At 41.9% G+C, this 18,551-nt stretch overlaps 1 protein-coding gene across 2 annotated transcripts in view; it reads right to left on the bottom strand.

The window, feature by feature from the left end:
* The window catches only part of TRPS1 (transcriptional repressor GATA binding 1), a 387,031-nt gene that overhangs the window by 188,080 nt on the left and 180,400 nt on the right, over window positions 1-18,551 (bottom strand). For both annotated transcript variants that reach the window (XM_075352932.1, XM_075352933.1), the window contains one exon: window positions 4,875-5,478. In XM_075352932.1, the coding sequence (XP_075209047.1) occupies window positions 4,875-5,478 (604 nt within the window). The remainder of the gene's footprint in view (window positions 1-4,874; window positions 5,479-18,551) is intronic.

Genomic DNA, 18,551 nt, shown 5'->3' with positions numbered 1-18,551 from the left:
ATATTCCCCAGTAGAGTATCACAAAATCATGTTTCATGCTACCCAAAAGCTGGCCTTTTCATGACACAGATCTCAGGATTTGGTGAGCCAAAAGGAAAGTAAAGCATGGACACATGTGTATGGTAATTTAATTTTAGAAGACAAATATCTCCAAATTATGGTTTTAATGTATTTTTGTGAAATAAACTTATCAAGGTGCTTTAAGAAAATACGGCTCAGTAATTAGGAATTCTAACCTAATGAATTCAAAGCTACATTTCCATAACCTGAGGTTAAGTCCACATGCCGGTCATCATTACTAGGCAAATTCTGCTCATTTAGTTAATTCTGTAAATGATCAACGTGAAAAATAGGTAGATAAAAAAAAATGTTGAAGGGCGAAAAACATCTGAAGGAACACAGCTCTGCTCGATATTCTAAAGCTGAAACCCTTTCAGGGTGCAATTGATCTGGAAACCCTATTTTTGGACTACAAATGTCTAGGTATCTTCATTCTGGAAAAGTAGAAAGGAAAAATAAATAATAGGACGTCGAACACAGTCTTAGAACGTGTTCACGGAACTGAGAGACTTCTCAAGCTTTTTAAAAGAGAGAATTCAGAGACTGAATCAACCATGTGGAGCAAGTTAAATAACCAATATATGCCGTCACCTCCGCCCACCAGATTTTAGTATGGGACTATTCTAATGTACTGTGACACTAATACATGCATAGGCCATCAAAAGACGAATTACTCAATCTAATGTTACTTGCCCCTACAATCTCTAAACATTCATGAGATGGCCTATTTTCTTCGGTATTAGCAGGAAGCACAGAGACTTACTAAAATAATTATTTCCATATGCCAGTGTTGAAAGCAGATCTAGCCCATTGCCACAGCATCACAGTGAAAGATATGACCATATGCTTCTTTTGTTCATTTGATCACGTTGAGAATGTTGCCACATCGTTTTAGCAATAAAATGTTCTTTGCTAGAAACGGTTTAAATAATGGATGTTAAAAAGAAAAATAATGCTACTGCTCCAATGACGGAAGATGGGAAATCCAAACCAGACACAATATATTCTCGTCTATCAAACCAAGCCGCATAAAAAAAAAAAAAAACACACATGGTTGTGCCAATATCAAGTTTGTCGGCCAACGTTTCTTGTAATACATAATAGTAGGTGAAACTGAATCATAAAAACAGTCCAAGAAAGTCTGAGTGATAATTAGATTGAGTTCAAGATCCAGAAACTATGATCTCCTACAATAGTTATGGAGGTAGTAAAAAACTCCAAAAGTATACTTTGTTTTTTGTCTGCCGACTCCTTCCGATCAGCCTAAGGTCGCATTTAATCACTATTACATCCTATGGGTCCTTTAAATTTGTAGACTTTTTGCCATGTAAACGTATGATGTTCGGTTGAGGTCCTATCGAAGAAAGGTTGTCTTGTGGCTAATGGGCTCTCATAATTTGGCCAATTTATGAACTAAGTACCTTCATTTTTATAAGTATATTACATATAAAAGTGATGAGTAGGGATGAGCGAATCTTTGGAAGTTTGGTTAGCCAGATACATTTGAATACTAAAGTTCGGTTTTTAATCCCGACTTGATCCAAACCTCAATGGAAGTCAGTAATTGGGTATTTCAAGGCTCCACCCATCTGCAGCCAGCCATAAGTAGAACACTTCTGGGGCGGATGGACGAGGTTTTTCAAAAAATATTTTGTGTGTGCACACTGCATCAGATGATGCTGATTTTACCCTCAGTGCGAGTTGTTCAAACACTGCACGTGGCTTAAACAGGGCTGCACAACACTCATACCCAAGCACAGCGCTGCTCACTTGAGTGGTTTGCACTCATAACTCACTTGAACTTCGAACCCGAACTTTGTTTTTTTGGAAGTCGGTTTCTGAGCCCGAATTCCAAACAACGAACCTCAGGTTCGCTCATCTCTAGTGATGAGAGAGCACTACCAGGAACTTGAGCGCTCAGTACTCCAAATGAACAGTTGGATACTCAGATGGGTGCTACTCAAGTATCTGAGTATAATGGATGTCATTTAGAGATTCAAGCATTTTTCCAGAAAATAGTCAAGTCTTCCTTTGACTTAAATTGTAGTTAGGTACTTGAGTCACGCCCATCCAAGCATCAAACTGGTTGTTATGAGTACCGAGCATGGTAGTGCTCACTCATCACTAGTTTGCATAAATCTTGGAAAATACAAAGTGCTGCTTTATTCTTTTTGGCTTTTTTGTTACAGTGACCAGGGAGAGACCCCTAAGACTTCTAAGACAAGATGCCCAAAAAATGTCATGCTATGGGGCGCTTGCATTACCAACCCTTGAGTGTATTGACACACCAAAATGGTCTAAACTTCAAAAAGTGCAAATGCTCCAATTTAATATTTAGGATATCCACAATGGCAAAAAATAGCTATTAATTAAAAAAAATGAATTTTTTTAAGATATGTACTTTTGAAGAGCAATTCATATTTTGTTCACCCTCTCAAAAAATTACATAATTGATTGAGCAGCAACATAAAAAAAGATTCAACTTTAAAAGGGGTTATCGACTATTGGGACAACCACTTCTAATTCCACTTATCTCCTCCAGTTAAAATAAACGTCTTTGTACTTCTCTCTCATTCTGGTGCTTTTCCAGGGCTGTTGGTAATTGTGGTTTGGGGCTCACCTGATATTCTGACATCACAGGAGCTCCGTGTCCAATCACTGCCGTCTTCTCTCTTTCTGCCTTTGAACCAAATTAGTAAAATCAACAGGAACTGATGCAGTGGCTGCCACTCACTTCCTGTTGATTGCTCTTTTGGTCCAAAAGTGTGGTGAGAGAACTCAGCGATGATTGGATGCGGGACTCTCGTGATGTCACAATAACCCTGAAATTCAATTACTGACAGAGCTGGAACAGCGCCAAAATGAGAGGTGAGTATAGAGTCTTGGGGTTTTTTTAACTTGGGGAAACAAGTGGAATTAGAAGGGGTTGTCCTAGTAGTAGACATCCCTTTTAAGCTTACAAGCTGACCATAGATCACTTAGGATCAATACTTTGGCCGTATGATCCCTTTTTTCAGGCTCCTCTAGGAAACTGGTCTATTTAATCAAAGTCAATCACCTGTCATGGTCATGATAGCTCTTCTAGGAGATTCAAAAGAAGATTAATCGAGTTCAATAGGAACATTCAAGTTCTTCGGCAAACATACCACTCCCTTCATCAAAACTCCCATAGTGATATGTCAAACGTTTTGATATATAATAATTATGATGTCACTGATCTAATTAAAGCTAAAAACAAGACTCATGTGAGATTTTTCTCAATGTATCTTCACGACAGGCATAAATGATAAAATAAAATTGCAAACTCCAAACTAACAAGGAGAATAGATCTCTGAAAAACTACAACTGAAAGTTTTTGATCTCCAACTACTAGAGAGTATTTTAAGAGAAAATAGACATAGCTAATGCCCTTTTATTATTTTTACTGGCTGTTTTATTAACTAATCCTTCGTAGAGTTCTCATTAGACCTTAAAGACTGTCCTACACGATTTAGTAGATAGTTGGCCAACAAGAAGATCTTTTTTATTTTAACTAATATCTATAAATTATTAAAATATTTGGAGAGAAAACCTTTTCTGCTTTGTGTATATAGAACTTTTCAAGAAGAATTAGGTTGTAAGTTCCATTTAATGGACTAAAAACGGTCATACACGTTAGAAAGTAGGCTAATGGTAGGACAACTAATGGAGTAAAAGTGACCATATATATTAGAAAATAGGTTCATGGTAGGACAACTAATCGACTAAAAGTTTCCAAATATATTAGAAAATAGAATGATGGTAGGACAACTAATGGACTAAAAGTGACCATATATATTAGACAATAGGTTCATGGTAGGACAACTAATGGACTAAAGTGACCATATATATTAGACTATAGGTTGATGGTAGGACAACTAATGGACTAAAAGTGACCATATATATTAGACAATAGGTTCATGGTAGGACAACTAATGGACTAAAGTGACCATATATATTAGACTATAGGTTGATGGTAGGACAACTAATGGACTAAAAGTGAAGATATATATTAGACAATAGGTTCATGGTAGGAGAACTAATGTACTAAATATGAAAAGAACCATTTTCCTACAAAAGGTTCCTTCAACGAAAGATCTTTCATGGAAAGAACTTTCATCTCTTGGCCAAAAAGTTCAAACAAGCCCAACTTTATTGTGAAAATGTATTTGGAAAAAATGTTCTTTATGGCTCAAACCATCAATATTTATCAACTTTAGGCGGTTTACCATATCCAACATTCACTGTCCTAGTACAGACCACAATGAACTCCATGGCCCATAATCTCCTGATCCAAACCCAACGTAGGCATAGAAATATATGAGTCTCTTGAGTATAGGTCAGGAGACCAGATGCCAGTCCGGATATAGAAGTTTGTACTTAGCTTGTGAATGTGAGAAGTGTTAAACCGGCCTTTGTCCGTTCTGTAATAGGTACCTTAAAATTTTCTGTACAGGGGTGAGAACGGCCAATTTAAAATATCAAATAAAGGAATGTCCGATACATTTGTAGGTTCACCTCAACCTTTCTAAATAACCTTCAAAACTCATGTTTAAAGAATATCTACCGGTAATTCCAACAGAAATAACAATTATAATGCAGCCGGTACCTCATGATTTGCTATAAAAATGTATTTCTATATAATATAATAAGTGTTGATCTCCTAAAAAATCAATTAAGACAACTCAAAATAGCAACATAATACATTGCCAATAGTCCCAATTCAGCAGCTGAAATAAACTGTATAGTGATGGTCACTGTAGACAACAAAAAATATACTAAATGTGTAGACTCACCCGTAGGAGTGACTGAGATTCATCCTTGGACTTGCTGTCTCCAGATGAAGGGTACTGTGGTGTAAGTGGGCCTGATTTTTCTCCGCTGGCTCCAGCAGTCACTACTGGAAATCCCTTAGCATCTATAGACAAGCCATAAAGAGGTCTTGCAAGATGTGCTGCTTCAACATTTGGACTATCTCTTGAAGATTTTTGCTGTTCTTGGTTGACAGACACTGTGGTCAAAAGGCCCAAACCCATTTGTGTATAGGATGGACTTGTTCTCATAATCTCCGATCCTCTCCAGGCAACGCTCCGGAGGTCATCTACTGAACCATCAGACCAAGATTTCTCCCTGAGTACATCCTTGTCGTCAGGCTTCTCCCTCTTCACAGTGCTTTCATATATGGCTTCTCCCAGTTTGGATTCAGGGGTGACAAGGTTGTACACCTTCAATTCAGTTTTTGGCTCCTCTTTGATAGAAGCGATTCCATGGAGCTCTCCACCATTTGCTGTAGTGATTTCGGACTCTTGACAGTGTGCAGAGTTGAAGTGATCCAAAAGGGATTGCGTTTCAGTTGCTGTAAAACTGCACTGCCGGCATTTGTAGCAATTATGTGCTCTCCTAAAATATACATGGAAAGAGCTTATTAGACACATTTTACTAAATGAATAAACAAATAATATTAATAATAGTCAAATATGATAAATAAAGTCAGCAAAGGTCCACAGCATGACCACAACGCTCTCCAATAGAAAACAACAAAATGTCTCCTGAATTATAGTAGTCTTTTCAGGTTCATCATGTTCCTATATTACTTTCGAGACTCCAAAAATATACTCTACAGTTAAATCTGATGCATAACTCATTAAAAAGAATCTAAGAGGTCTAGAGAGTAACAAAAAAACTTGAGTAAAATTGAATTACACTAAAATTTTACAAAAATCTGTATTTACCAAAATGTGGATTGTTTTTAATTTGCTTCCGCCTGGATTCAATAAGATGGCAGCTGCTAATCGATATTTTTCTGAACCATAAACGGCCATGAAAATGTTAAAAAAAGAAAAGTTATGTTCACATCTCTGCCCCTTCCACTGCTCACCTCCACCCATCCAGTCCTCGTCACATCTTTAGACTGGCATCAGTAGTGCTTTGGGTTTGCTGGGCCAAGGAGGGGCCAGCACATGCACCCGCAAAGGTCTCGGCATATGTCGTGATGTCATGGGCTTTGACACTTGAAGGCACATGTGCAGAAACCCCCAGGGTCCAGCAAACCCAGAAGCCAATGCCTAGCAATCAAGGCCCTGGGGATTTCAGTATTACCAACTCTGACCTGAGAATGCGATGAAGACCAGGCCGAAAAGGTCAGCGGTGAGCTGAGTTTAAGGATTTTTATTACTATTTATATCTTAAATGTATTATGTACTGAGGTCTGGAGAGACCCCACAGCCTAAAGGTAACGTGTCAACAGGTTTTTCCCTTATAAGCTGCTGCCACCACCAGTGAGCTCTTATACACAGCATTCTAAAATACTGTATATAAGAGCCCAGGCTGCTCTGTATAACGTAAAAACCCCCACTTTTATACTACTCATCTGGGGGCAGTCCAGCCCTATGGGTGTCGCTGATCTCTGGTCCAGTGCCTACTCTCCACGGCGATCTCCGTCCTCCTCCTTCTGAAACCCATGTGCATGACGCGTCCTACGTCATCCACACTAGCCGGCATTGAGGTCCTGCACAGGCGCGCTTTGATCTGCCCTGTTCAGGGCAGATCAAGGTATTATAGTGCGCATGCACAGGCGGTCTTTAATGTTTCCTTGCGAACGTGCATTACAGTACTTTGACCTGCCCTCAGAGAAGATCAAAGTGAATCTGCAATGGACCGCAATGCCGGCCTGAGCTGGATAGAAGGAGGACGGAGATCACAGCAGAGAGGAGGCGCCGGACTGGAGAGCAGTGACACCCATTGGACTGGATCACCCCCTAGGTGAGTAGTATAAAAGTGTTTTTACATTATACAGAGTGGCCTGGGCTGTTATATGTTGTATTTTGGAATGCTGTATATAAGGGTTCACTGATGATGGCCGTAGCTTATAGTTGCCAAATCTGGGGACAGGTTCCTTTTAATAAGGGACATTACATTTGTGGAAAGTAGTTTCTTTGGGAATCGAATTTCCCTGGAAAAACAAATTTAAATATTGCCTCCTAACCATTGGAAACTGCCATTATTGTTTCTCATATTTATAGCAGCATTCTAATAAAGTTTGGATGTAAGCTTTCTTTATTCTATAAAAGGACTTTTCTTCTGCAACTGTTCACATGTAAATGAGCCAGGACTAGTCCAATGGGGCATTGCTTCCCTGGATGAATCTTTTGGATCCCCTGATCACGCCTCCTTGAGTGTGATCAATATCTTCTATTTGAAAAGAGGACCTGAAATGCCACAATATGACACACTAAGTATTGAAAACATGAATTATATGTTGTCTAGTCAATAAAATCCACTTCATTATCAAGAATTCCACAATGGAGTGTGCCGATATCCTAAAGTATTCTCAGAGTTAGTTCTCTTAGAGGTACCTGTGCAACTTCTAGACTGAGCACGGATCATTTAATCCATTTATTGCATTCTGAGGACTCATTAGCTGACAATATAAAATAGCACAAACCAATTTATTTTGACACAAAAAGCACCAAAATTGGCACAAATCATGCACCAAAATTGGACAAGAAAAAAGTTTTTCACTTCATTCGGCAAAATTTTAAAAAATAGCCTGAAAAGTTCTAAGAATTGAATACGGGATCAAAGTTGAAGAAACGTTTATTAAAGGGGCTGTCATTACGATTACCTATCTTTCCTTAAGATAGATCATCAATGTCTGATCGGCTGGGGTCCGACAGCCAACACCCCCACCAATCAGCTGTTCTCGGTGTCGGAGGCGGTAGCAGGTGGCCGAATGCTCAGTTCTGGAGATGCCCAGAGAACTGATAGCGGCCTATTGATTTGAACTGGAGGTGGAGTTCCAGGCTGCAACCACTATCAGTTGACGGGACAGCTCCAGATCTGGGCATTTCCGAATGCCTGCAGCCGCTATCAGACGAGACAGCTCCAGATCTGGGCATTTCCGAATGCCTGCAGCCGCTATCAGACGGGACAGCTCCAGATCTGGGCATTTCCGAATGCCTGCAGCCGCTATCAGATGGGACAGCTCCAGATCTGGGCATTTCTGAATGCCTGCTTCCACCACTGTTGCCAAGAACAGTTCAGTGCGGCCGATCAGACATTGATGACCTATCTTAAGGATAGGTCATCAATCTAAAAGGTAGTGGACAACCTTTTTAATACTGATATGGTCAGTCAGTCAGCTCCTTTGCACACATCAAACAAAGGCCAGAAATGGAACTGCTGGGGTCCAGGGACCTCCACACTGATTGTCAGGTGTCCGACACATGGCATCCTGCTGATCAACTGTTCTCTGTGGCGGCGGTGGCAGCAGCAAAATGCTCAATTCCGGCGCTGCCCCATCAACTGCCACGGCCAGGTACTGCATATCTGCCTCCCATGCAAATAAATAGGAGGCGGATGTGCAGTAACTGACTGTGGCTGCTAGCAGAAGATGGGGCAGGCCGGAATTGAGCATTTCTGGCTGCCTTCTGCCGCCCACACCAGAAACAGCTGATCGGTGGGGGTACCAGTGTCGGACACCAGCTGATCAGACATTGATGACCTATCCTAAGGATAGACCATCAATGTAAAAAGTAGTACACAACCTCTAAGCCTAAAGCCAGAAAATGGTGCACATTCATGACTGCTTAGAAAAAGGTTGACTTCATCTTTCGAATTAAATAATTATATTTACTAAAAGACCTACAATTTGGCTGAATTCACTTTAGCAAACATTGTTTTGTAGAATATCATATGAAATGACACTCCTAATAAATGTGGCCATTGAGTGACAACTGTATGTTCCTAATAATGTTTTAACTATGTAGTACGATGAATGGTTTCTAGAGACATTATGGTCTTTTCAGAGATTAATATCCCATCTGGTGTTTTTCCCCAAATTCTGCCACTTTTTATGTTGTCGAGTTGATATTTGGCGCAATATAATAAAGGTGTAATTAAAAGGTCAACATTTTCCAGCTCATTTTAGCTCATGGTGAACTTTAATTTGGATGATTAATTAATCTGCTGGAATTGGTTGTACAATACAGTATATTCAGAATATTCTAAAACGCGAGACACTTAATCTAAATCTGGCAAAGACGCTGAAACAAGCAATAGTCACACTCAGCATGCTAATTGGACTTGTCCCTGAACGTATTCTCAAATATCTTCTCGAATTCCGATGTTGATCAATACGGCTTGGAAAACTAATACTTCACAATACTGAAGAGCAAGTAAGTCGATCAGTAAAAGTACATCAATAACTGTGTGAACTTTAAAGAAGAACAAAAAAAAGTTACTGATTCACCAAAAAAAAAAAAAAAGTGTGTTCTGGGTCTAGATTAAAACTAGGAGATCGAGGGATTAAACAAGAAGAGGATTCCAGGGTGTAGGTGCAGCTCTTCATGCAGTGATAGTGCGGAGTGATGACAGACATGTCTTTTGTAGATCAAACAGCCTGTGCCGAATCAAAAGAAATATTTGATGAGCAGGTGACAGTGTTGAGAACTTTGAAGATAAATGATGAAATGATGACATCTTTTATTGAAAATACCCAACCAACACAATTGCTTGCCATTGGTAGCAGCATGCAGTCAAATTTTATAAATTCTAGAACTCTAATAAGGGACTAAGCTAGGCGGTGGTAGTAGGTTGCGATGTGCTGGAAAGCAGGTCAATAAAAAGCCATATCCTCCAAAGTTTCTCCACCTTTACCATTTTAACAGCCCGTGATATTCGAACCACACTCAAATGTCTTGTGAGTGCAGTTCAATTTTTTCACAGATCCACCGACTTGCATAGCCAATTTTAATCAGACCCTTGGATCAAAATTGGACATGACTCCACGATTTTCTTCAGACTGAAAAGTCAGGGACATGTCATAGACCCCATAGACTATCCCAGGTACGTGAGAAAAATATGACCCTCTCGGAAGGGAAAATCAGAAGTGTGAATGAGCCCTTGGGGAAAGGAGAAATGTCAACAGACACACACCACCACTTCAACATGTTATCGCTCTTCACTTAGAAGATGCTCATTACAGTCTTATCGTTGCTAAGCCATGTACTCTCTGCTCAAAAATGTTCACTCACTCTAACCTCAAGATTATGAAGTAAAACATGCTAGAGACATACTGCAGATCTTCTGTAACTGAGGATCTAAGTTAAACTATATGGAACAAAAACATCTACTTATCAAGGAAATGTTTAAAGGAGTTGTCCACTACAAGGACAACACCTTCTGATTCCAGAGGTTTCCTCCAGGTAAGATAAAAAAGCCTATACTCGCCTCCACGGCCAGAGCTGTTCCAGCGGTGTTGGTATTTGCTTTCCAGGGGCTGACATGACGACGTGATGTTACGCAAGATCAGCGTCAAATCAGCACTGGCTTCTGTCTCCCACCTTCGGACAAATGAGTGAATCAACAGGAAGTGAGCATTGCGGCTACCGTTCACTTCCTGTTTATTGAGCCTGTGTCTGAAGGCAGGCAGACGGAAGCTGGCGCTAATTGGAGGCGAGGCTTACGTGACTTTACAAGGTCACGTGAGCTTCGGCACTGTTGGCGCCATGCCGGCCTTGGAGGTGAGAATAGGCTCTCTTATTTAACCTGGGGTATATGTGGAATCAAAAGAGGTTGGACATCCCCTTTAATCTGACCAAAAATAATGACTACGGTATATAACTTTTTTGATTGAAATGATTATTCTTAACTCATTACCATTAATCTGTATCAAAAAAAGAATAGGCAATAGGCGTAAATGGCCTTATTGAGTCTGCCAGGGTCGGCAACCTCTCTCTGCAGCGGCACGCTATGCAAGCTTTTTTGCATAACCTTACTTTTGGAGTTTTTGGACCATTGCATCATTCACTGTCAACGGCCAATTAAAATAATCAAACAGCACCAATAAAGCCATAACTAGGTGGCAGGGGTGCTAAGTAAGCCATTCCCTATTAGCTCCACGTTCCTTACCACACCACAAAACCACAAAACTTTGACTCTCCGATTTAGAGATCAAAAGGGTTTCAACATACAAGATCCTTGCCCATCAAAACAATAGGGCATATCTTAGCAATATACCACTAAAGTCTAATTTTGAGTGGGTTGTCCCATCCGGAATATGTATGTATATTGACAGGATGCACCTACAAATGTCTGATAGTGGTAGGACCCGCACCTAAGACTGGCATGGAACAGGAATGGGGTCAGGAATGGACTCAGAAAATTTTCAGACAACCATTGGTCGGTCTGTCTATATGTGTCACGCTTGGTATGTGGAATTACCAAGCGCACAGCGAAAGGGAAGGGAAACCATGTGTCTAGAGAAAGGGAAGATGGTGACCCCTGACCAAACCTACTGCTGGCACCAGAGGTCCCACTCCACCCTAGATAGCTTCCGCACTTATGTGCCGATCCGGATACCTGACCCTCGGTGTCTTTAGTGCTGAGCCCTAAATAGGGAATAAATGGGATGAGCTCTTCGTCAACCCCACTAAACAACTATAGAAGACACAAGGTGGACACACAGGGGAAAAAGCATGAACTACTTAACATTAGATGACCCAGGTAGAAGTTCAGCAGTTTTAAGCAACGATACCACAGAGGAGTAGAAGCCACCTGCTTGCAACCTAGGCTTGAAGGAACTGAAAGATATCTCTAGCACCAGTTCCAGGCAGGAAGGGGTATTTAAGCACCAAGATAATGCTGATGATCAGCAGCTGTGTGGAAGGTGAGCTCCTGCTGAGTCTAATGGGGAGAGAGATGTATCCAGCAGGAAAGCTACCTATACTAATGAATACTGACAGCAGGAAACAATGGAAAGTCAGGGAGCATTCTGCGCAACCAAACACTGTGACCTTCTATTGCCAGAAACCACATGACTGTGTTATGACAATATGCCATAAGTGCTCCAGAAGGGACAACCCTTTAAGTACAAGCAAATACAATATATTAATTTGAATTACAATATTATTAAGACAAATAAAGATGATAATAATAAAACATATTAATAAAACCATCATTACAACTAATATAAATCTTGCAGTCTGCAATATTTTATATTTTAGATAATTCTATACATTATGTAATGAATAGAATATTAGCCGTAATAATCACCGATAATATTTCCTTGCATTGTTGGATCTTGCATGAAATGTCTGGTATACCTGTTAATGTTAGAGAACGTTCTCTGGAGTGATGCGAGGCATTAAATGATCTTTAATGTGAGACATGCTGTGAATAATGAGGAGTCACACTGGCGCAATGAGCCTATTAGTGTAGTATACTGCATTTTGTTTGCATTTACTGGCATCCGGAGTTATTTCTCCCCCGATATCTCTATCGCAGGTACGCTGCTATGTATTTGTAAAGAATTATTTAATGGAAGAGTAGACAGGTTTACCACACAATTGGCACAAAATCATGTTCCTGTCAAGTCGATAAGAAAATACTATTGTTCTAAGTGTAAGTGATGAAATACAGGCTGGGGGAAGCAGCGGTGTCACTCTTACACCACCAGACATCACCTCTCCTTCCACACTCCATTAAGTGTCAAAACATGATGGCTGACTTACTCAGATAAGCAGATCTTCCCGGGCTATTACTAGACGTATTTGTGTGTTACTCTCGCAGGGACTGACTTGAAAGCAAAACTCTGATCCTTATAAAAGGATTATACGGGACCTCATTTCCATACAAAATAGACAAAAACGTAAAAAATGAAACATTTGTACAACTATGAAGTGAACCTGTCAGGTGCAATAACCACCCAGGACCACGAGCAGTTCTGGGTGTATATCCCTAATCCCTGCCTAACCATCCCTGTATACACTAGCATAGATAAAGAGCTCTAGAAAAAGTCTTTCTAAACATCCTTTATGATATGCAAATGAGCGCAAGGACTAGTTGCAAGGGCATTCTATCCCTTGACTAGTCCGCCCTTTTAGGATGTTAACACGCCCACAGGGGTGTGCCATCAGGCTATTCAGTGCCTAGCGTTATAATCCCACGACTAATCTCTCCTCTTAGAATGTTCACACGCCCACAGGTGATAAATCTAAAAATAAGAAGCGCTGAGAGGGTAACACCGGATGACAAGTGTAGTATATAAAGGAAATGTACACTCACCTACTGTGGTTGTGAAAGTCACAACCACTGATAAGCATGAGATAATGGCGTCTGCTGCAGCTCCACGTGGAGGAGCATTCAAACAGGAGTAGAAAAGGGGTTAGCGCCACACATCAGCCAAATGAAAGTGTAGAGATGTTGATGAATAAATATCTTTTATTTCATCGGCCTACGCGTTTCGAGGTCGAAACCTCTTCTTCAGGACCAGGACATCAACAAAGCCTGTTTATGTTTTTTTGGATAGCCACAACAGGCAATCAAAACATCACATCTACCCAAAAATAGGGGAAGGAGGGAGGGTGGAAGGACAGGGGGAAGGAAGTACAGGTAGGAAGATAAAGACAGGAATAACTAGCAAAACTTGACCCATCTATTAGATATTCTGTAGCTGCTATCAATCAAATAACAGTGCATTTCACTAGCAGCTACAGAATATCTAATAGGTGGGTCAGGTTTTGCAAGTTATTACTGCCCCAGTCTCTCTGCCTGTCCTTCCTCCCCCCTGTCCTTCCTCCCTCCCTTCTCCGCCTATAATAACAGAGACAGGGGGGAGTAAGGACAGGCAGCAGGCAGGGGCGGGAATAACCAGCAAAACCCGATCCACCTATTATATATTCTGTAGCTGCTATCAATCAAATAACAGCGCATATCACAAACTTTACTTGCTTGTATTTCAGAAACTATACATCTGATCTCACAACTAATGGTATGTATAGAATCCGCATGATAGCGCCAGTATAGTACTACCTTTAGTTTATATAGGAACATCCTGGTGGTTGCTCCTCTTTAAAGGCTCATAGAAGCCCCCCCCCCAAAAAAAAAAAAAAAGAAATGGTTCATTTGCAGCAGCAGAATGTTCAGTTTTTTAGATTATAATTTTTTCGGGGGTGACAGATGCTGTGCATCGATCGTGATGTGGCAGGACCTAAAATTAACACTACCAGCAACTTAGACACAAAGAAACCTTTTAACACTGGGTCTGTGCAATAGTCAGAACTCACACGACCGGCATTGCCATTCTTCTCTCTTATGTAACAATCGACAGGAAATGTCATAATAACTAGATCTTTATTTTCATCATTTTCTGTATACGAATCATCTATATTTGCAATGGAAACAGTATCAAGTGGGTTTTCCCTTGTCACAACACTTTCAAAATTAACCACAAATGCAAATATGGCTTCAATTGCATATTACATCTAATTTAATGTGAAGCATTGTAAGGAAATATAGCCCACTAACACAAGAAATCCCCTAGTGCCTACAGGAACACACACATACACTGTGAGCAGGTGTTCAGGTTACCTTTATAACTTATTTACCCGAAATGCCGATGTCTCAGCAATTTTTTTCTGCCACCAAAACAACTCTGCACATCTACTTGTCACCTACACACAATGGATGTAGTCATTCTGAGAGCTGTGTCGATATGACATCACTGTTGGTTTAAGAAAACTGATCAAAAATAGAAAAAAAACCCCAAACATTCAAAAAGTTCCCATATAGGACCTCAAAAGCTTTATATTTATTCCAGTAGAGTCCTAAGGGAGGCTGAACATGGACTGGATACAGTGTGCAACAAAGCCGTAGGTGGATGAGACTATTGTTTTACAATTGTGTTAAAAAATATTTGACGTCATAGATTTGTAAACTATTGTCCAAGGGTAGAGAGACGTTACATAGGAGTCTGAAAGAGACAGAAGATGTAGCATAGCTACCAGGTGGCAGAGAGGGTCGCCGCCCTAGGCCCCTGACTAGGAGGAGCTCATACGGAGCGACAGCCATGCTGAGCTATATCAGTGAGCACAGCTCACCGATACAGTTAAACTCCATGGTGGAGCATGAAGACATTGTCCTCCTGTTGCTCTCCATTCCTTCACAAAGGCAGATCCAAGCCGAGCAACGTAATTACCTCATTGCATCAAGACTCCGACGCCCTGTGTGTGCCACAGCCCGATGGCATAACAACGTCCATCTGCTCGCACCTTGCCGCTGGACTCTTCAAGGTATATGATATTTTTTACTTTAATGTTGCAGGGGGTCTTCATACAGACTGGGGGTCTACTAAGTGGGCCCTCATACAAACTGAGTGCTACTAAAAGGGCCATCAACATCATGGGGGCTACTAATGTGGCCAACATGGAGAGTGGGGGCTGCTAGCATGAGTATTCATACAGTGTGGGAGCTACTATGGTAGGGCCATCATATAGTGTGGGGGTTACATCAAAAGGTGTGGGTGCTACTTGGGGGGTCACCATACAGTATGGGGCTACTAAGGGGGCTCCATACAAAGTGGGTGCTGCTAAGGGGGGGCCATCAACATTGTGGGGGCTACTAATGTGGCCAACAGGGAGAGTGGGGGCTGCTAGCATGAGTATTCATACAATGTGGGAGCTACTATGGTAGGGTCATCATATAGTGTGGGGGCTACTAAAAGGGGCCATCAAGGGTGTGGGTGCTACTTGGGGGGCCACCATGCAGTATGGGGCTACTAAGTTGGCTCCATACAAAGTGGGTGCTGCTAAGGGGGGGCCAACAACATTGTAGGGGCTACTAATGTGGCCAGCATACAGAGTGTGATTGGTAGGGTGGGTCATCATACAGAATGGGTGTTATTAAAAGGGGCCATCATGCAGTGTGGGGTCTACAAAGGAGTGGACATCATACAGAGTGGGAACTACTAAAGTAGGGCCATCATACAGTGTGGAGCTGCTAAGGGGGTTCATCAATATTGTGGGGGCTACTAATGGGGCCAGCATACAGAGTGAAGAATGCTAGGGTGGGCCATCATACAGAATGAGTGGGGCCATCATGTAGTGTGAGGGCTACTAAGGGGTAGGCATCATATAGAGTGGGTTTTAATAAGGTGGCCCATTATACAGTGTGGCGGCTACAAAAAGGTCCATCATACAGCATGGGGCTATTAAGTGGGGACCACTGTAGTTATAGACATAGCTACTTGGTTAGGGGCACATCCAGAGGTTGCACCCCCACTCCACCCCACTGAGATAAATCCATAACTACACTTCCAGACAGAAGAGTACATTACTTGGCCACCACCCTATAGGCACTAGACGGACCAGCAGGATGGGTGCCTGACCTATCGACCACAGCTACATTCCAGCTCCTATGGACAAGTGATACATTTCAGTTTTTGGAAAGCCTCTTTAAGGGTATTGCAGTCTACAAAAATGCCGGCCTATCCAGTAGATATGTGATCATATTTAGCTCATTGCCTATAGATAGGACAATATCTTTTGACAGAGCCTCAGATTTTTAATGGGCTGGCAGGGCAAATACGTAACAGGCCATTGTTTTGACCTTCTTCCGGGGACGCTTGTGTGAGTAAGTGAATAGGAGAAACATAAATCAAACTGAAAATCGGAAGAAAACCATTCTGGCGACCATTGGAGATACACGCCAAGCTAAAAATGGTCACTTAGCCTGTAAATATGTGATAAATTTTTAGATTGGCATATTCTTAAGGATTCAATTAGGAATTTATTTTTGATTGTCCAGCAAGAAAAAAAACCAAGGGGCTCAGAACCCCTTTTCTGTCATAGAAGCCCCAGCCATCATAAATGTATCACCTATCTTATGTATAAGTGATAAATGTCCTTTTTTGAGAACATGGTATGTGCACCAGAAACCGCTTCAAATCTGCAAGGAAAAATAATAAGCTGCAAAATCTCATAAACTGCAATTTTTATGCTACAAAAACTAGCCCAAAAAAAATGTTGCAAAGATGCAATTTGTGAACGCGGGTTCTCTATTTGCCATCCGCTATCTATATATTTCAGGGTAAATGAAAGGGAACCTGTCAGGTGCAATATGCACCCGGAACCACGAGCAGTTCTGGGTACATATTGTTAATCCCTGCCTAACCGTCCCCGTATGAACTAGCATAGATAAAGAGATCTTTAGAAAAAGTATTTCTAAAGATTAGTGATGAGCGAGCATGCTTGTAACTACTCGGTACTCGCACGAGTATCACTGTACTCGGGCTGCTCGGCGGGTACCGAGTAATTTTGCAATACTCGTGCTTTACTCGTGGTCTTCATCCCTGCATGTTGGCGCTCTTTTGAGAGCCAGCCCTCATGCAGGGATTGGCTGGCAGACCACTGCAATGCCACAGCCCTGTTAGTTGTGGAATTGCAGTGATTGGCCGGCCTGCACAGCGTGACCGAGCCTTTATACCGGCCGGCGCGCTGTGCTCTGTACACAGCCATCTCATATTCCCTGCTTTCCACGCCCACAGGCGCCTATGATTGGTTGCAGTGAGACACGCCCCCACGCTGAGTGACAGGTGTCACACTGCACCCAATCACAGCAGCCGGTGGGCGTGTCTATACTGTGCAGTAAAATAAATAAATAATTAAAAAAACGGCGTGCGGTTCCCCCCAATTTTAATACCAGCCAGATAAAGCCATACAGCTGAAGGCTGGTATTCTCAGGATGGGGAGCCCCACGTTATGGGGAGCCCCCCACCCTAACAATATCAGTCAGCAGCTGGCCAGAATTGCCGCATACATTATATGCGACAGTTCTGGGGCTGTACCCGGCTCTTCCCGATTTACCCTGGTGCGTTGGCAAATCGGGGTAATAAGGAGTTATTGGAAGCCCATAGCTGCCAATAAGTCCTAGATTAATCATGTCATGCGTCTATGAGACACCCTCCATGATTAATCTGTAAGTTACAGTAAATAAACACACACACCAGAAAAAATCCTTTATTAGAAATAAAAAACACACACATATACCCTGGTTCACCACTTTAATCAGCCCGAAAAAGCCCTCCTTGTCCGGCGTAATCCAGGATGATCCAGCGTCGCATCCAGCGCTGCTGCATGGAGGTGACCGGAGCCGCAGCAGACACCGCCGCTCCGGTCACCTCCACACAGCAAATGAACACAGCCGCGCGATCAGCTGCTGTCACTGAGGTTACCCGCTGTCACCGCTGCATCCACCGGTGGCCGCGGGTAACCTCAGTGACAGCAGCTGATCGCGCGGCTGTGTTCATTTGCTGTGTGGAGGTGACCGGAGCGGCTGTGTGTGCTGCGGCTCCGGTCACCTCCATGCAGCAGCGCTGGATGCGACGCTGGATCATCCTGGATTACGCCGGACATGGAGGGCTTTTTCGGGCTGATTAAAGTGGTGAACCAGGGTATATGTGTGTGTTTTTATTTCTAATAAAGGATTTTTTCTGGTGTGTGTGTGTTTATTTACTGTAACTTACAGATTAATCATGGAGGGTGTCTCATAGACGCCTGACATGATTAATCTAGGACTTATTGGCAGCTATGGGCTGCCAATAACTCCTTATTACCCCGATTTGCCAACGCACCAGGGCAAATCGGGAAGAGCCGGGTACAGTCCCAGAACTGTCGCATATAATGTATGCGGCAATT

Source organism: Anomaloglossus baeobatrachus, chromosome 6, assembly GCF_048569485.1.
Source record: "Anomaloglossus baeobatrachus isolate aAnoBae1 chromosome 6, aAnoBae1.hap1, whole genome shotgun sequence".
Classification (NCBI taxonomy): domain Eukaryota; kingdom Metazoa; phylum Chordata; class Amphibia; order Anura; family Aromobatidae; genus Anomaloglossus; species Anomaloglossus baeobatrachus.
This window is presented reverse-complemented; position numbering and strand designations above follow the sequence as displayed.